Below are 20593 nucleotides of genomic sequence, written 5' to 3'. Positions count from 1 at the left end.
GTGCCTAGACTTTGGGCCGTCATCCCAGTCCCCATTTCCTTCTCAGGGATCACCATTTGCCATTCCTCCCCCCAACCTCCTCAGGGCAGGGTTTCTCTGTGTAGCCTTGGCTGTCCTGGAACTCATTCTGAAGACCAGGCTGGCCTTGAACTCAGGGATCTGCCTGTCTCTTCCTGAGTGCTGGGATTTAAGGAATGTACAACCACTGCCCTGACTTGTAAGTTTCTTAAAACAACTCCAAACGGTACGGTACATTTAACGAAAGGGCAAGGGTCAGTCACAACCCCCCAGGGAAGGATGAATACCCCTCATCCAAAATGCTTTGGGGCCAGAAAGGCTGCACATTTCAGAGTCATCTGGGTCTGGGGATACCTGTGTATGAGTGTGTCTGATCTGAAAATTTGAAGTCATTCAGAGTTCACGTCCCCAGGTCTTAATTATTGCTTTATTCATTTAGAGTATGGAGATAAAGATTAAAAGACAACTCTCAGGAGCTGTTTTTGTCTTACCATGTAGGTAGGTCCCAGGGACCAAGCTCAGATTGCCGGTCTTGGTAGCAGGTGGCCTCGCTCCATGAACTGTCTCACCAGCCCTGGGACTTTTTTGAGTGCTGATATGGCACAGAGGTGTTTCATATTTTTTTGAGCATTTCTGATTTTAAGAACCCACACTACTGCAGTTCAGATCTGAAATGCACGATAAGACACACCTGCTCTCTGAAGTTAGCGTGTGCAAATACATCTCCTGCTTTGCAGTCTAACTGCCGTCCTGCGGACACAGGTGAGGGGGAGACAAGCCTTCTCCAGAACCATGGGCCATCGTGGTATGTGTGTGTGTGTAATAGAGAGAGAGAGAGAGAGAGAGAGAGAGAGAGAGAGAGAGAGAGAGAGAGAGAGACAGAGACAGAGACAGAGACAGAGACAGAGAGAGACACACACAGAGAGAGAGGATGAATGAGAGAGCAGCTTCCATTTCTCAGCATCCCCCTGCTTGCTGTGCTGGGCCTGGAACACACCAGGCCAGGCCGGCCTCAGAGGTTTGACCTCACGGATCTCTTTAGATTGTTTCTTCAGCTTGCCTTGTTCCTTGACCTCCTTCTGGTCTTCTCCCACATGTCACCTTCTCAGTGAAGCCTCTTTACCTCCTGTTTACTGCTGCAATACCTCCATCTCCACTTTCCAGCATTTTACCTTACCATTTTCTCTGAGGCTTTTTAAGCACTGTCTGGTAGTCAATTTATTACCTACAGAGATTATGTTTGTGGCTCCTGTCCAAGTGTCTGGAATAGGGCCCGGCATATAACAGGGCCAGGTCAGTGCAAATGCTTTTCCCTGACACAGTCGCTGGCAAGCAATGGGTGCTGCTGGGTTTGCTGCTATCCTGTGGACAACTTATTGACTGAAGGGAGTTTGAAGCACCTGCGAACTAGATAGCCTGCTCAAGGGTACAGATGCAGAACAAGGGTAAGGGCAGAAGGACAACTCAGCTGACTCTGCCCTTTCATCCTACTAGAGAGAGACTGACTAGTCAGCTCTCTTATTTGGGAAAGACTTTTTGGAAATGCCTGTAGTTGTCCCAAAGCTCAATGCACTGCCTCTCTCATAGTATGGCTGCAACAAATGTTTATAACGTGTTTTATTTACTTCAGTGTTTCATTGCAAATAGGGCACAACAGCTCTAGTTCTTTGGGGGTAAATTTGGCAGGCAGGTGTCTGCCAGCCCCCCAGAGTAGCAGTGAACAACCTGCACCAAGCTCTTCCGCTCATCCTCGGAAAGCTTTTCCAAGATGCAGGTTGAGCACCTAGCTTTCTCAGCACGTTGACCGTCGACCGTGAAGGTATCTAGGTGTCCAGTCCCTTCTCCGGTCAGAGGGCTATCCCAGCCTACCTTTCCTTCTCACGATCTGGGAACCCTGGGCGGAGGAAAGTCCCCCTCAACGAGGACCTCGCCAGCGCAGGGCAGGGTTCAGCCCCGCGCGCGGGAGCTGGGGGCGCGCGGTGGTTTCGCGCGGGGATGCGCGCGCGCGCCTGCCTCGCCTCCCTTGCCCGCTCCTGTGCTACGTGCTTTCTTTGTCAATGAGGCGCCGCTCGGAGCTGCAGTAGCTTTCGCGGCTGGAGCCAGAGCCTAGCGATCCAGTGAACCGACAGAGATAGAGACCTGGGCGCAGGGGCGGCGGCGGGCGGCACGCTGCACGAGCTAGGTCCGCGGGTCTCCGTGTCTCGCAGCCTCGCGCTCGAGGTGTAGCATCCGGCCCTGGGGAGGGGACCGGGGCGCCGCCCGTCCCACCCTCGCCGCACCGTGGGAACCCCCATGCAACCCCGGTACCCGCGCGCCTGAAGCCGCGGCTCCATTGAGCCCGCCTCCCACCGAGGCAGGACGAGCGAGCAGCTCGCACCTCCTGCCTCCCTCCGACTCCCGGGCCATGGCCCGAGATGCCCGGTGAGGAGCGGTGCGCGGAGGGCTGGGCTCACCGGCGCGGTGTGGAACGAGGCAGCGGCCTGGATGTATGAACAGTCCCTATGGCTCTGCAGGAGGCGAAGCCCCAGGGCCCGAGCGAAGCTGAGCCGGCAGCGCGGGAGCCCAGGGACCGGCTCCGGGAGCAAGGGCTCTGCGGGGCGGGCGGGATCGCCGCGCGTTGCCAGGGCGTGAGAAGCTCCGAGGCCCGCCGGTCCGAGGATGTGCTGCTGCGGCGGCCGCTGCTGCTGGGACTCTTGCTGCTGGCTGCCCTCTCCGGGCACTGCTGGGCCGACTCCGGTAAGCGCTTGGCAGCGGCTCTCCGCCCGCGGCGGGGTCTGGAGCCGCTTAACCGCGTGGTGGTGGGTGGTGGGCTCTTTGCAGCACCGCCAGGCTTTTATTTGCCCTTAGCAGTTGCACCAGCGGGCGAACTGTCAGAAATCTGTCTCTTGAGAAGGCATCGTGGGCGGTGAAGAAAGAGGCACGTTTTTATCTTTAATTTTTCCTCCCTGGACAAGTTGTAAATGCTTCCTGGTGGTCCCACAAACACGCTTCCTTTAGCTAGACATGGCGTAGTTAGGATAGCATAAAAGAGACCTGTTCAGTGGGATGTTGTGGATGTTTTGGGCTTCCCGTTGCTAGTATTCACTTTGTCTTAAGTGCAAGGAATGACCTGAGAGTTTGAAGCAATTTCTGTGTCAAAATAGCGTTCCCCCGTTGCTCATAACAGGTTCCCCTCCCTTCCTTTTGGGAATGAGGTACTTAAAATAATTGATTGCATTTTGCAAAAGGTTCAGGCATTGATCAAATGTATACCTATTTTTTACAAGAGGCTCGTTGAAGAAGAGTCACTCTTGGTGCTCAGACCACCAACGATCCTTCAGAAACAGATTTCTGTACTTCCGCGGACGATTTTGTGGATCTGTTGTAACTATTTGGGCAGAATTATTCTGCAGAAGTGCTTTGAAACTTACACTGCGCGGCCAGCCATGGTCTTTGAAATAAGAATGATTGCTATGACTCCCGTGAAGGGCAAGCTTCTGTGTTTGTGGTGGAATTCTAGATTATAGATACATTCAGCCTAACAAATGCAAACCTCTCATTTTAGGTAACTGGTTTCTGTAGTGCTGCAGCTTTTAGTGAGGACCAAGGAGAACCGCCCCTCGCCCTCCAACACGTGTCTATGTATGGCCTTTCCCCATATCAGATTGGAAGTCCCAGTTTTGAAGGAGCTTATACCAGTTTTAAATTACGTATTCTGGTGGGCTATATCTATATAACTGTTTAATTTAAAGCCATTTCCCTTTGATTCACTTAAAAGTCACTGACAAGGAGTCTGTGTGTCCAGGAATTTCTGTTGTGATTCTTTCTTGTAGTTCCAAAATTCAGTAGTTGACCTTCTAGGGACTCCGACCCTCTGGCTTTATATATGTGACACAATGTTGAGAGAAGTCATGAAGAAGGCATAAGGAAGCCCCTTAGTGACCACCGGCTGAGAACCACAGAGGTTTTGGTTAGCACTCACCCAATTCTTGATAGTTCTGTAAACCGTTTGAGAGCTTTTATGCCTTGAATGTTGCTCATTTGCTCGCAGAGACTGAGAACTGTTCAGCCATCTGTGACGTGAAATTTAGCTTTCCTGTATTGCCCCATTCAGGCCCATGCCAGCCGATTTTTTTTGACAGGGTTTTGGATTTCTGATCTCCCTTCCAACCTTTGTATTTGGCTCCTTCTCAACCTCTGAGTCTTTGCTTGGCTCATCTTTCAGTCAGCCAGAACCTTCTCTAGGGGACTTGTCATCTTCATCTTTTGCTCTTAGTCTGCCCCCCCCCTCCGCTTTTTTCTTGAAGTATACTGGTCCCGAGACATAGCCTAGGATAGGCAATCAGAATGAAAGTGGGTGTCATTCAAACATCTGTTCTCTGAGGCCTGTTATTTCCCCCCTTCTCATTAGAGTTGGTTTCTCTGTGCTATTGGGGTGCCTTTTCTACTGTCACCTTCAATGCTCAGTTTTCCATGGACAAGACCACCTGTGGCTCCACTGCCTGCCTCTGAGCTTTGCAGCATCCTGTGGCTTTACCACGGATTCCATTTTTATGACTGGCTTCTTGGTGGCAGAGTGAACACTGGGCATCCAGTCTGACCCTTATCACTTCTTTCATATGCTCTCTGATTTCAGCGTCTTTGCAGCCTAGGAGAGGCCTGGGCCTCATACAGGACATCTCGAGAAGTTTGTGGGAGAAAGCACTGTCTGGAGGGAAATGGAAGGCTAGGTGACTCTTGCTGGGGACATTCGACTTTCCTCCTTGTCTGGAGCTTGCTCTGATGGGCAGCTGCAGCTCCGTGCTGTTCTCTGCAGCCTGTGTCTGATGCAGAGTTATCTGAGAGGCTGAGCCAGTGACCTGTCACATTCTGCTTGAAGTCCTGACTGCTTCCAAGCCTGTCATTTACATCACTATGCTTCTTGATTTTTAACAAGGCTAAATCAAGCATCTGCCTTCGTTGGAAAAATGGGCAAAAATAGGTTTGTTTCTAGAAAATACTTCCCGGATTCCTAGCACCTTGGTGGCAGGGCCTTTACAGTGTGTTCTAAGCTGGTTCCACCACCACGCTCCTTGTCCCTTTGCCTGAATCATCATGGGAAGTCTGCAGTCACACTTAGTGCTCTCTTGAAGGCACCCTCTCCCGACTGTGTCCCATGGAACCCCTGCTCACAGGCTTCTGTCACTTCTGTTCTAGGAAAGAAGTTTCTGAAGGGCGATGCCTCTCATTCTCTCCTGCCATCTGGGTTCCAGGCAACAATGGCAGAGTGCAAATCTGTCATCCTACCTTTCCTAACTCCCTCCCCGTTTAACTGACATCTGCAAACGTCTAATGTATCGGCTGTGTGCAGTTGTGTGCAGGCACAGTGCTCATCCCCTGTGGGTCTCTGCTCAATGTGACCTTGGCTTCTGTGACCCTTGTTTCTCTCTCCCATGTGAAATGGGGGTAATAAAAGCTCTACCGCTATTGGGTGGGTGCACTGATTTGGTGACTGCGGCAAAGTCTAAAACAGTGCTTGCCACGTAGCTGCTCACAGACTGCCACTGCTCTCATGAGAATGGCAGGAATTGCCCGAATGTTTGTTTTGCCAGACTGGGGGCTGGAGTAGGGGATATGGTCTTGAATATGGAGCCACCATTTTGCAGAAGTCTCTCCTGAAGAAGGACTTGAACTCTATCTATCTACTATGTGAGCAGAGCAATAAAGTCGGACTGCAGTTCATTTTAAGGAGAGTTGGGGGTGGGGCTCTGTAGGGTAGGAGGGTTGTCAGGGTTGATGGTGGCATTCCAGGTCAAGGAAAAGCAAGTTTGTACCCGGAACACAGGGTGGAGGAGAACCCAGCACCTGCCCTGCTCTGAGGTACCTTCCTCGCAGGGTGGCTTCTGCAGCCACTGTGTTCATTCTCTGCCAGCTGTGCTTCCCTAGTGCTTACGATGATGCCCAGGGTAGACTAGGAACCCAGTAACAATTCAGCTTCTTACATTCTTTCCTTTCAACCTGGTCGATTCTGTTAGATTATTTCATTTAAGTAACTCACAGTAATTTATGAGCGGCTGCTTTATTAGAAGACGGGTCTGCCCATGTCAGGGGTCCTCCTGTTTAGTACACCACAAAGGGGAGATAGCTTTACCCTGCATGTCTTCCTTGCCCTTCCCCATCCTCCTCATACACGCCACCAAATCAGAGCCCCATTCCATAGATTCTGCATTCTGTTCATGCGTGCATTCATGCATTCATCTACCTATTCATTTCACCCAGTCATTCCGTCTGTGTTTTGATACCTCAGTATCCTTGGGTTATAGTAAAGAATCCAAACAAAGTCCCATTTTTTTACACTATTTGAAAGTGGTTCAGTACTTTTCAAAGCTGACTGAGGATATGAATCACTTGAAGATTCTGTTAAAATTCAGGCTGTGATTCAGTTGGTCTGGGACAAGGTGTAAGGGGAGGTTCTGTTGCTAAAACTAAAGGGAGCTGGGAGGGGCTGGTAGTGGGGTTGCAGCTCCGGGACAAGGTGGTAGTGTGTCTTTAAAACTACACAGAATGGGGCTGGAGAGATGGCTCAGCAGTTAAGAACAATGACTGCTCTTCCAAAGATCCCATGTTCAAATCCAATCAACCACAGCCATCCGTAATGAGATCTGACACCCTCTTTTGGGGTGCCTGAAGACAGCTACAGTGTATTCACATATAATAAATAAATAAATCTTTTTTAAAAACCTACATGGAACGCAAAGCCCGAGATTATGTTGACAACTGCAGTCTATAGGTCTCCTTTGAATAGCAAGTAATAAGTAAATATGGTGAGAGAATAAGGCAGGGTGGCAGTTGGCACCTTTATACCCATGCTTATTTATACTGGATGGTCAGGGAGGGGCCAGGATGAGATGAGGGGGGAAGCATAGACAGCACAGTGGCTATGGGCGGGGGTCGGGGGGGGGTTTCCAGGTGGGAGAAGTGAGGCTGAGGGAAGCATGAGGCTGAAATCCACACTGAGGCGTAGACAGTGGAAAAGGGAAAGGGTCGGGATCGGAGGGGAGAGTGTGAACGAGCTGTGAAGAGAGACCTGGTAGAATAATGTGATGAAATATAAGGGTAGGAGAGGAAGAGAAGAAGCAACATGGCTTTGCCAGCTGCTGAGACATTTGGGTTAGCCACGAAGCGAACACTCAGTTTGCAGATGTGGAGGTGTTTGGTGGTCTCAAGTGGCAGGGACAGAAGCCTTCAGTGTGTTCAAAATCTCCAGTGGGCTCAAGAGACGAAGAAGAGACACTGAGATAATTAAGATAGCCCCCCAGCCACCCACTCTTTCCTATGTTTGAGACATGGGTTTTCTATTATCCTCAGACTCCTGAGCTCTGGAGTTACACGGGACTCAGGAAGCATTCTTCCTGTAGAGTTTAGTAATGGCAGAGTTGGGTTCGTGTAGGGTTAATTTAAGGCCAGGTATAATAAGTACACACTGTAATCTCAGTATTGGAGAGGCTGACACAGGAAGACCACCAGTTTGAGGCCAGCCTGCCATCCACAGTGAGATTCTATATAGCTGACTAAGCAGACACACCCCCACATGCAAATGAAAACAAAAATGTGGATATAGTTACATACAATCACATTTTCTCTTTTCTTTTAGCATTAAAGATAAGGAAATTGTAACATTGGTGCCCTCCCCACCTCAAATAGAAGTGGCATAAACAAACCCACTTTGACTTTCAACTGTGTATACCAGTTATTATTAGCACTTCAAAGTCACTTGCAGGATAGCTCAGACCTTCCCATTCTTCCATCCTACCCCTGACCAAGTACGTGAGATCTTGGAAACAAGGGAGCTGTGCTTCTAATATGGATGTGAAACAGGAGTTAGCTGTCCATTCCTGCCCCACATCTCTCTGTAAAAGTCACTGTAGAGACTCGATTCTGAAGTGCAGATGACAACTAGAGACGCTCATAGCAGCTGACCTAGCCCATCTTACATCACTGGACTATGGCCTGGGAACATGCCGAGTGCACTCACACACACCCCCGGTTCATCTTCACAAACCTTCTCTCAATGAACAACAACTCTACTCTTCTTTAAACAAAAATGAATGGTTGGATTGACCCGAAAACATTTTCGTTGCTTTGACAACATATGAGAGACGATCTCTAAACACACAGAGGGACACATTATTCAAGGTTATGGGATGGCTGCCATGGATGGTGACTCTTTGGGGATTTCAGGTCCAAAGGAGCAGTCAGCACCTGGGTTTTGTTGAGAGTTAGCATTACCACAGCTGCGGGAGGTGGTATTGAGTTGCATTGTTGGACAGTATTTAGCAGGCACTTGGGGGGCATACCAGGCTCTCGCTGTGGGGGTTCAGGAGAGATCAAACCAGCCTGGCCCTTGCCCTTTAAGCAGCTGGTGGGTGGAGTGGCAGGTCAGTGAAATGTCCTCATGAGTCAGGTCAGGCAGCAAGACAGACTGTCTCTTTCCTTTAAGACCTCAGAGACAGCCTGTGAGGGATTGGGACCGCAAAGGCTATCGTTCTGACTTCTCAATGTCCTTGTTTGCAAAGGTCACCGACTAAGCCAGACTTTTGAAATGCTGTTCTGTACAAAGGGTGCACAACTGAGGAGCCACGGGGTTTTGATTTTTATTTTCAGACAGAGTGGCTTAGGTTGGCCCAAACTCACTGTGTAGGCCAAGATGACTTTGAACTCTAAACATTCTGCCCTGTCCCTCCTGAGTGCTGGGGTTACAGGCATGTACCACCATCCTTTGTTTATGTGGTGCTGGGAGCCAACCCAGGGCTTTGTGCATGCTGAGCAAGCACTCAGCCAGCCAAACTCCATTTCCAAAACCTTTCTCCTCCTCATGCCTGGTAACGTGGACTCTTTTAGTGCATTGTGTGAGATGCTTTGACAGAAGTATCCATTGGATCCACACCACAATCCAGGCACAGAGCATTTCTATTATCACTTAAAAGTTTCCTCCTGCCCCAGCAAAGGTAGAAACACCAATCTATCCTTCATACTTCGTTTTTTTTCTAGATGGTCCCACGGCTGGAATCACTACCATGTATGACCTACAGTGTGTAGCTTCCTTCACATTTTCAGGCATCATGAGAGCCATCACCTGCACCCCCCACCCCCGTCCCCTGCCCACCCTCAGTGGTGGAATAGTATCCCAGCACACCACAATTTGCTTATCCATATTGATGGACATTGTGTTGTTTCCAGGTGTTAACCAAGGAGGCTTTGTTGGACCATTTTCTTCCCCTTGAGCGAATTAGGGTAGAATCTTGAGTTCAAGGTTGGGTATGTGTTTAATCTTGTAAAAGATGTCGAAGTCTTTTCCAAAGAGGCTGCCCAATTTTGCATTCCAGCAACAATGTGTGAGTCTTAGTGGCCCCTCCTCATCCCCAGGGGTACTTGTCTGATTCTTTCCCCCTTTAATTTAAACGTCAACCACTGTCACAGTTGGTTGGTGTTAGCTCCTTGTGGGTTTAGTTTACACATCTCTGATTACTAATAATGCTATTGTTGTGTCTCTTTTCATGTTCTTCCTTTCCTATCTGTTAAATCTTTTGTGAATTCGAACAATTGGATTGCTCGTTTTCTTATTGTTTGAAATTTCCTCGCCAGGCCTTTATCAGATATGTGCTTTACCAAAATGTACTTTTCCCTTGTTTTTGGGTTTCCATTTTTATCTTATTAATACTGTTTTTCAAAGAACAGATGTTTTAAATTGGATTAGTTTTATTAACTTTTAAATGTAAGGACTATGACTTTGTGCGTGTGTGTGTGTGTTTCTGTCTGTCTGTCTGTCTGTCTGTCTGTCTGTCTGTCTCTATGTGTGTGTTGTTCTAGGATAGAAATCTCTGCCAGCCCAAGGTGACACTTCTGGCAGTGTCATGTTTTTTATCTTTACTTTAGAATTGTGATCCATTAATGTTAATTTTTATGTACTGCACCAGGTAAGAGTCAAGGCTACATTTTATATACAGGTGTTTAATTGCCCCAGAACCATATTTTTAAAGGATTATCATTGCTCCATTGACCTATCTTTGCACCACATGTGTGGGGTTTCTATCTGGACTCTATGGCCTGATCTGCTCATCTCTGCTTCTCTCCGGATGCCAACACAAACCAGATCTCTCTCTAGTTCATGGTTTCTTAATTTTAGTGCCATTAATAATTTGTTGTTGCAGAGTTCTATGCTGTGCATTGTGTGGTTTCTTTGTCTGGTCTTTGCCTCATAGATGGCCCTTCCTCAGCTGTCACGACAGTAATATTCATACATTTCTAAGTGTCCACAGAGGAGTAAGATCACCCTCAGTTGAGTTCCACTGTCTTAGCTTGATAGAAAGTCTTGGAATCAGACAGTAAGAACACTGCTTGTTTGTTTGAATTTTGAGATGGGCTTTCACTGTGGGTAGCCTAGGCTGGCCCAGAACTGCCTGCACAGACCAGGCTGGCCAGAGACAGCCATCCCTCTGTTTTAGCCTTCAGAGTGCTGGGATTGCGTGCATGGGCCATTGCGTCTGGCACATGTGTCTCCATCTATTTAGTGTGTGTGTGTGTGTGTGTGTGTGTGTGTGTTTGTGTGTGTATGTGTGTATGTATATGTGTGTGTATATTGTGTATGTATGTATGTGCATGTGTGTATGTATATGTATATATGTGTGTATGTGTGTGTATATGTGTATGTGTGTAAGTGTGTGCGTGTATTTCATATTTTTCAAGGCTTTGATAAGTAGTACTTAAATATTTTATTGGTATATACATATGTGATTCAAGAATATTAACTTTATTGGTCTGGAGAGCATGCTCAGTGGTTAAAAGCACTGGCTGCCCCTGTAGACAACCCAAATTTAGTTCCCAGCACCCATATGGAGGCTCAGAACCACCTGTAACTCAAGCTCCAAGGTATCTGGCACCCTCTTCTGGTTTCTGTAGGAACTGTACACACATGGTGTGCAGACCAACATCCACACACATAAATAAGTAAATGAACTTTATTATAGAATTCTTCCAGGTTCACTTCAGTTTTAGTAGCATTTTTGTAAAACTTTGAGGCGTTTTGTAAATGGAAAATCACTTTATCTGTAATTGAAGGCAATTTTGTTTCTTTTAAATCTGTGTGTTTTGAAATTTGTTCTTGCCTGACTACACAGACTAGAACTTCCAGCACATTGTTGAATAGGAACGGGGAGCGTGGACATCCTTGTGTTGATTCCATCTGGAGGACCACGTTCAGTCTTTCACTGTGACCTAAGAGGCTGTGTATAGTTTCATTTTTGTCTTGCAGAGTCCCTTTATCTGAGTGAAGAAACTCCCTTCTTAGTCTAGTTTACTGGGAATTTTTACAATGAGCTTTTACTTTCTCTGTCTATATTAACATGAAGACAAAACTTTTACTTATTTGGCCTTTAACAAGAGAATGTAACTTGAGTATAGAACGTTGGGAGCTAAACTTTGCTGTTGGAATAATCTCTAGCTTAGGCGTGATGTGAGTTCCTTCCAGGTCTGTTTTGTTGTTGTTGTTGTTGTTGTTTTTTGTTTAGAAGTTTTAAATATATGTTTTAATTTAATTTTATGTGTACGTATGTGTGAAGTGCCCTGGAAGTCAGCAGAGGCACTGGGGTTAGAAACAGTTGTGAGCCACTGTTAGGGACTGAATCTGCGACCTCTGCAAGAGAAGTGGGTGTCTAACCACAGAGCCATTTCTCTACCGCTTCCAATAGTTATAAAAGGAAGTGCTAGGCTCCTGAGGGATATTACTCTTTTTTTTTCTTTTTGAGACAGAATCATATTCTGTAATTAAGGCTTTCCTCAAACTCACCATGTAGCCTAGGCTGGCCTTGAACTTACAGCAACCCTTTCTAGGCTTCAGAGTACTGGGAAGGCAGGCATAAACTACCACACCCAGCTGTGTTTTATTTAAGAAAAACTTTGGCATGGCTTTAGTGTAAAGGTAATGCTGGTCTCTAAAATAGGGAAGTATTTTCCCCTCTGTATTATGGAAAGGTTTGAATAGTATTGATATTATTTCTCCCTCAAGATAAAACAAACAAAAAAAACAACAACTACAACAAAAATACAACATGACCTCCACCCCATCCTCCAAACAACAAAACATCAGTGGCCTTTTAAAGATGAAACTGACAATCACTGAAGTCTTACTTGAGTTAAGAAATATTGGGCACCTCTAGCGTCTGCCTCATCCACTGGCTACATCTCGAGTCTGCCCTCTCCTCAGGCATGCCCATGGGTACTATAAACATCCAGGTTCCAGGAGAAACAACTAGAGTGCTGGAAGTCAAGCTGGATGAGCCCAGGAGCCTGACTCAGTGCTGTACCTGCTCTTTTGCTACTTTGTGGCTTCTTTTTTTTTTCTTCCACCCTTTCAACCCCCTAACACTAGAAAGGAGAAAAAAGGCATAGACAAGAAAGGAAAGAGATCCTTTATAAAGTCAGGGGTTTGAAAGGGGGCAGCATTTCCAATGTTAGACTATTTCCTGCTGATTCGGGGCATAGAGTTCCTTGGGAGCAAGTTTGATCTTCACCATCAGGATATCTACTTTCTTCTTCTTTGAGCACAACTACTTAACAAATTGCAACCAACACCCACCCATCCCACCTCTCAGGGCACTAGCGTTTCTGTACCCTCTGAAAAGTCCCCAGAATTCCAAACATCACACAATTGTAGAGATTATCTGTAGCTGGCAAAATCACACCTCTGCTAGAGCATGAGGCAAATCATAGTCAGCTGCTATGGATAATTTGAAGTGGCCCGTATATCCCACACCTGGGATTAAAATGAAAACATATTATAATAATATATCTGTGTATTTCTAAAGAACTTAAAACTCCAGAATACTCACTACATACTTCAGGGTCTTAACTTTTATCTTTGTGAATATGCCTCTCTTTTCTCAAAGAATGCCTCTCTTTTCTCAAAGCTCCCCCTGCTGTATGTTGACAAGTGCTAACTAGGCTCAGACATGGGAATCCCAGTCAAATATTCTCATTTTGAAAAGGGAAGACTTTTCCCATATTTCCCTGTCTTACTTTCAACCTGAAGCCCACATAAACTTTGGCTTAGCCTCCTCCTCTTTCTTCTTCTTCTTCCTCTCCTCCTCCTTCTCTTCTTCCTCCTCTTTCTTCTTGTTATTCTTCTTGTTATTCTTATTAGTATTACTAATTAGAGTTGGGGCTAGAGAGATGATTCAGCAGTTAGGAGCACCTGTGGTCCTTGTAAACAATCAGAGTTCAGTTCCCAGTACCCAATGTAGGGCAGCTCACAGTTTCCTTTAACGCCAGCTCCAGGGGGATCTGACGCCCTCTTCCGGATTCTACAGGCACCTACATTCATATGTACACACCCACACAGAGACACATAATTAAAGGCAAAATAAATCCTTAGAAATTATAATAGTAACACTTAGCTTATTAAATTCACATCGATCTCAAGTTGATTCAGTAAAATGTGCCTCCTGAGTACTGGGATTAGAGGCATGTGCCACCAATTCTTGCTAAGCATTGTGTTTAAACCAGCAAATGCAGATGTAAGTGAAGCCAAATAGCTGCTGCTGTCCAAGGCCAAGGTTACTGCAGCACCGGCCTTCAGTCCACTCAGGCGAGGCTTTGACCTCCGTGTCCTAAGCTCGAGGGGAATTTGATTTAGATTTATATATGTTCAATCTATTCTTAGCTGGAAAACCAAACATATAGCTTCTGATGATAGAAACACAAAGTGGCTTTGGTGTTTAAGCGTGCCAATAAATAGAAGGCATATCTAACTCTACTCCTGTGAGTCAGGAACTAGATGCCTGGAGAGATGTGACACCCCCAAGCTGCCCCTCCTCCACCCTAGTAGTGAATGCTGCTCCTGTCACTTGCCTCTTTATTTACCAAATGTCAACAGCAGACTCAGCAAGGCTGAAGAAAAATGGGGAGTCTGAAAGAAAATGTGTTGAAATGAATAGTTCAGATCATGAGCCCTTGTCAAAAAGAGCTGAGCAAAAATATCTTGGAACCTACACACTTCATTATCAAATAAAGTCTTTGTTTTGAAAAGAATAGGAGGATGGATTAAGAGAGCTATTCTGAATATAATCAAATGGATAAAAGTATATAAATCGGGACCATGGAGACTGTCTTGGGCAATTTTCCTGATACTGGCTTATTATGGCAAATTTCATGAACACCCAACTTTCAATAGGATGGGGGATATTTCTTGTCTTTGGTTCAGCAATACCAATATCCCAAGTGCTTTTCTATTCTGTCTTTTAAAATTTAAAGCGCGCGTGTGTGTGTACATGCACATGCATGCATGCTTCCTACTGAGGTCAGCAGAGGCCTTGAGCTGGAGTTACAGGCTGTTGTAGGCCACCTGACAGGGCTGGGAATTGAACCTAGGTCCTCTTCAAGAGCTGCAAGTGCTCTGGACCACTGAGCCATGCCGCTAGCCCCACATGCTTTCCTCTGCATTTGGATAATATGACACTACTTTTACCTACAGAGCTAACAGTCCACATTGTTAGGCAGCAGACATCCAGTTATTCAAGTTTTCAGTGTCTTTTCTATTTGAATCCCATATTGTGCTTAAAAAATACAACACTCAGGAAATACTCATAATATATTTAGGAAATCATTTGCTAAAGGTTTCGGATGGTCTGGACCCACCTCCCACCCTTCTCTGACTCAGGAACAGATAATCTATCTACCCCTACAAATTAGCTCATGAGTGGGTCTCCAGGCCCCAAGACAACTTCCTGGGGCATGCTCAGAACAGGAATGAGTTAAGACCAATGAGGGGAACTCTGACAGAGAAAATAGCTGACACCTGTGAGGGTTTTGTTCATAATTCTCACAAGCCTATAAAGTAAGTTCTGTTATTAACCCCCGGCTTCAGATGAAGAAAGCAAGACCCAAAATGACTTAGCAGTGACTCTTCCATTTCACATGTCCAAGTGTCAGAGGTTTATTCTGTCCATCGCTTTATGATATGGCAGCCTGCAAAGTTCAGAAGCTGAGGGTATTGGGTTCAATGTTATGGGCCTAGTCCATCTTCCTATAGCTTGCTCCAACTGCCTCTGCAGACTGGCTTTGGCGGAATTCTTGTGTAACTTCTTGGTTCTATTGTAGGCAACCTGAGCACAGAACTTCAACTGCTAGAGGTGCTATCCATACCAAGAGGTGACAGCACATTCTTCTGAGTACCTACCTAGCCTCTCTCCTGGCTCTTCTAAGAGGAGGAATCTGTGGCTGCAGCCTGACCTGTGGAATTAGGGGCATGCCCTTCATATGATAAGCAGAGGCACATGGGATAAAAGCAGTTTATTATCGTGACCACACCTTCAGCCAGGACTCATCTGAAAACATGGTGTGTGAGGTGGGACAAATGCCCCCAAATTTATGTCTTCCCAAATGACAATAATGAACAGGTCTATTAACAATACACTTTAGAAAGGTATTGTGATGGCACATGCCTTTTCTCTCAGCACTTGGGAGGTAGAGGAAGGCAGAGCTCTAAGTATGAGTCCAGCCTGGTCTATATATCAAATTATGGGCCAGCCAGAGTTTTGTAGTGAGACTCTGTTTTAAACAACAACAGCAGCACAAAACAAAAATAAAATCACAATCAACAACAACAACAAAAAAAACCCAAAACCAAACAAACAAACTCCAAGGCTAGGTAGCTGGGTATAAGTATTTTTACCATGGCTGCTTTTTAGGCCACTGCTGCATGGTGAGCTGGGAAGCGATGTGTCTCATTGGTTCTACAATGATGTAATAATTGGTCCCAGCCCAGTAACATGTCTATCACAAATGGGCGACGTGTACCCAGCTTATACAGGTAATACATGAGGCCTCCAAGGATTTCAGAGCCTAGGCTTAATAATAGGCCAGTCATGTTGGTAGGCTTATAATTATGTCAACGAGAACGAGATTTCCAGGGTAGAGAGGGTGCACACTGTCTAACATAGCTTGGAGTCTGTCATCTTAAGTGTGTGATCGCCTAGGCACACAGAGACACTTGACAAAATTATATCTCTACTGATTGTGGTGTCTCATTTAGGGCCTACAATTAATTAACCCTTTCACGGATTTTCACCCGTTGAACCCCCATTTTCTCAAATGAGCAGTGGCTTTGTCTTGTGGCATGGGAATGTGTAACCTCTCCCTGAGTTGGATGTTGTCACCACAGGCTCCTTTTTCCTACCGTTCGGATCCAAGATATGAAACGCATGTGGTGGCCCATTAGACCTCTTTCAGCTGAAGCCATACGATCAGCCTCAGTTGGAGGCTTTTATTTATGATCCTGAGGCCATCTTTCAGTTCATGTAATTATGTTAAAAGCCCAGACAGCCTCGTGACTGCACTCTCTGGAAGTGTGTCACCACTGCCGCAGATCTTGGGGGCTCTTTTCTCTCGCACATCTGGGATTTTGATAGGCAACCCTGACTTCCATGTGCTGTGTACAATTCTTCCCCAACTCCCCATCCATCATCCTTCTACGACCGTGTTACTCATCCTGGCTGGCTCCTGAGTGTACAGGCCTTGGGAGGCCACAGGGAGAGGAGGTGAGGGGGCGTCCACGGTATGCATGTACCACTTTCTTCACACGTGCAACTCCAAGCGTCCTACTACTGGAAGGTCATTACCTTTATCTGTAAAAATAGCATAATTAATTTATTCTTTTAATTTCCCTTGAGATACAGCAAGAGGGAGAAAATCACAAGATTCTTCCTTTTATGATTTATTGAAGTCTTGTCCTAGTTTGTGGACTTGTTGACTTTGGAACAGGAAGACCAATGGCTGTGAAACACCTTGTACTGTGTTAGACTCCAGATCAGTTTTGTCTTATTTAATCCCTACAACAATGCCATTAGCTGGCTCTTTGTGTTTGGTTCATTGTGTTTGGAAGAAGCTGGAGTTGAGAGCCTTTAAAGAAGATGGCTGGCCTAAGGGTTACATGACAGGACTGGAATGTGAAAGTAGTTCTGTCTATCCAGAGGCATACTAGGACAGGGTATTAATATAGTTTCACCTACACCACACAGCCCCACTCAACATTGCATTGAACTTTTAAGCATACAAAAGACTTGAAAGAACTATACCGTGAACACCTACAATATACCATGTAGACAGTATGATTGACACTTAAAAAAATTCACCCTGACATATCATTCATCCATTAATTTTTTTCTTTTTTCTGGAGTTTTAGGGACCAGATACAGGGTTCTGTGCACACTAGCTAAGACTTCTGTTACCACAGTCACACTCCTCTGTCGGTCTGGGTCTCTCTCTCTCTGTCTCTCTGTCTCTCTATCTGTGTTTATCTGTCTTTCTCAGTGCATTGTCTCAAGTTGCCCATGGCAGGCACCTAGACCTTCTGATCTTCCTGCTTCACCTTCTGAGTGCTGGGATAGTGGGTGTGCTTAATTGTGCTCACTTTACATGGTGCTGGGGATCCAACCCAGGGTGTGTGCACACTGGGCAAGTACTCCACCAACCTAGCCACAGGCTCACCCTCTCGTATTATTTATATGTATTCACAGTAAGTTTCACACAGCAGTGTATTTCACTGCTAAACATTTCATTCTACACACCATTGACTTGGGGGGGGGTTATATTTCTGTGCACAGTCTGTCTGCCCCTCTATCTCTATGTCTGTTTGTCTGCCCCCACCCCCATGTGTGTGATTTTTCTTTTTTAAAGAAAGTTTCACTATGTACACAAGGCTGGTTTCAGTTCTTGATCCTCTGAGGACTGAGACTATAGATGTGTGCTCCCACCCTGAGCTCCTCTTAATAACAAAGGTTGTTGTTTTCATGGTGACTTTCCTTTTACATGCCAAGTGAGGCACTGTTTAAGGGGCCCCAGGCACGGGCAGACACTGGCCTCTGGGTCCCAGCACACACTGAGGATGAATCTATTCATGATCCCAGTCAGCTACTCAGAGCCATGAATGTCAGTGGATGTGGGTACTCTGAAGGGGGAAGACCAGGGTGCGGAGAGAGGCTGGAGAAGGGGAAGGCCCTCTGAGTGAGGGGGATGACTAGGGAAGGCTATCCCGAAGAAGTGACATTTGAACCAGCATTGGAAGGGTGACAGTCAGATAAGCAGCCAGGCACCTGACCAAAGGGAGAAGGGGCACTGCTCTCAGAGGTCTGGAGCAGCACACTTCGTTCCAAAAGCAGAGGGAAAGTTCACGAGTTCAAACTCACCCTCCAACAGGTGGGTTCATAAATATGCTCAACCGTTTCGTACCTCTTCTGCCTCATTACATAGATGAATTCCACCCAGGTCCTTCAGGAACGAACACCCTCCAACTCAAACGTCTCTCTATAGCCAAACATACAGTTGCCACAAAGCCCTTGCACGCCCTCTAACATCTGCTTCTGTCTGCCCAAGAAGCCCTTCCAGCCCTGTCTGTCGGGTTAGTCTTTGCACTTCCTCAAGACCCAAGTACAGTAGCCTTCTTTGCAACATGCTTGGCTCCACGAGGCATTGGATGCCCTGTGGTTTGCTAACCCGCTGTGGCCACTGTTCTTTCTCCTCAAACAGACTGAACTCCGCCAAGCAGTAGTTCTCAAAAGGCAGTCCTCTAAGTACATGGGCGGCCAGCTGCCCTCCCATAGCTGTGAGCCATCTGAATAAGCTATTGTCACCAGAACTGGGGGTGCACACGGGTTGGCAGGTGGGAGAGCTGTGGAGTCAGCATAAGTTCCAGGGTGTGAAAGAGAGCAGGGGACTCCAGAGGTGAGAGCCACAGTCAAGACTGAGGCGTGCTTGACTCAGCACAAGCTCTTAGCACGTACATAACGCACACACGATAGTGGGAGTGGTTGTGAAGGAAGAAGTGAATTTTCTGGTTTGTTCTCACCATATAAAAACCTGTTATATCTTTCCTATGCTTATGTTGCGGACACATACATATATATCATATATATGTAGTATAGTTCTGATGGTAGGGTGGAGTATATATGTGTTGGCAGAATAAGCACAGGGAAGATAAAATAGGTGATATATAATATTATATATGATATATAGATTATATATGTGTGTGTATATATACATATACATATGCATATATACATACACACACACACACACACACACACACACACACACATATATATCTGTTTGGAGAAGTTCAATCTGAGGAGACAGGATATATATAATATATATATATATATATATACATACACACACATATCATATATGATATACCATTTATATCATATACGATATACCATATATGTGTATATATATATATATATCATATATGATATACCATATATATGTTTATGTGTGTGTGTATATATTATATGTGATATATATAGTACTAGGGATTGAACCCAGTACCAATGCATGCAAGACAAACACTGGTCCCAAAATGAAAAATCATTTAAAAAGTCAAAAATTTCCCCACAATAAAATATCAACAATTCCAGATTCTCTTAAAATAACTCCAAATTTGACCACAAGAGTTCAACATTGCTGCATGGAGACTGTTGGCTGAGGCTAAGCAGGGGTGCCTGATAGAGCTCCTGTCACAGCTGCCTTTATCTCCCTGGCTAGCTGAGGGCTAGCCAGAGTATAGTAACGGGCTGACTGTCCAAAACTGCAGCGTAGAATTCAGTTTTTTCACTCACAAAAAAAGAGTTCCTATCTGGGAGGTTTCACTTCCAAGCAATGGTTTAGGAACACAAGGTCATTCTTTCACTTTATGGTTTAGCAGAGTGGGTGGTCCCAGGGATGCTGGACTTGTCTGCATCCAGCAGATGGAAGAGAGAACAGATGTGTGTGTGTGTGTGTGTCTGTGTGTGTGTGTCTGTGTGTGTGTGTGCCAGAAATAATGGGGGCAGCATGGTGATCTGCCAGTTAGCTTTAGACACAACTCCTGTTTCACAACACAAGTGCTAAGATTTGGACAATGATGCAGTTGTAATCATTCGAAAGAAGGCGAAAGAAAGTGAATGTGGAAAACAGTTCCATCTCTTCTTCACTCCCACATTCAGTATTTTCCTAGTACTCCCTTCCACAGATACATTGGTGAGAAAAGTAACACGTTTTCTTCTTGACTGAGTGTTAGGATGAAAAAAAAATGTACTCCACCTTTTGTAGTTTCTGTAGACAAATGGTTGCTATTTCAAGGTAAGATTTTCTACCTGTATGTAGCAACCTTTGGTTACATTGAACCCAGTTGTACTTCTACTGGATCATGATTGGCTGTGTTCACATTGTCAGAAAATTTACTGTTACTTCTCCAAGTCACCTTGAGGTCTTTTAGCAGTGTGCAATGCACAGGGCAGGATCTTGAAGTCCCATGGTTTCCTGGAGTTTGAATTGCTGCTTTCAGAACAGTTTAAAGCTATGTTTTGTTGCTATTGTGATTTTCATTTATTTTAGGGGCAGATCTGAGACAAAGATTGGCTGTATTGCTCTCCTTCACAGGAATACAAGTATCCCCTACCTCCTGTCTTGTTCTTCACACTCCTGCATCTTTGCCTGTTATTATATAGGGTCAAACAGTTTGAAGCCCTCATACAGCGCTGTTTACGGTGATGACACTCATGTCTGATGGCCAGAAGTGTGAATC

At 45.7% G+C, this 20593-nt stretch overlaps 1 protein-coding gene across 8 annotated transcripts in view; it reads left to right on the top strand.

Moving 5' to 3' along the window:
• Positions 1 to 812: 812 nt before the first annotated feature.
• D430041D05Rik (RIKEN cDNA D430041D05 gene) overlaps positions 813 to 20593 on the top strand; it is a 268798-nt gene continuing 249017 nt past the window's right edge. For 6 of the 8 annotated variants that reach the window (XR_866274.3, XM_006499487.4, XM_006499483.3 and 3 more), the window contains exon 1: positions 813 to 2754. Coding sequence is in view for 7 of the 8 variants with exons in the window: in XM_006499487.4 (XP_006499550.1) it covers positions 2520 to 2754 (235 nt within the window). In the remaining variant the exon portion in view is untranslated. The remainder of the gene's footprint in view (positions 2755 to 20593) is intronic. The other 2 variants (NM_001368844.1, NM_001033347.2) reach the window with 2 other exon arrangements.

Source organism: Mus musculus, chromosome 2, assembly GCF_000001635.26.
Source record: "Mus musculus strain C57BL/6J chromosome 2, GRCm38.p6 C57BL/6J".
Classification (NCBI taxonomy): Eukaryota; Metazoa; Chordata; class Mammalia; order Rodentia; family Muridae; genus Mus; species Mus musculus.
Note: the sequence above shows the minus strand (reverse complement) of the source record. Positions and strands in the feature narration are given on the sequence as shown.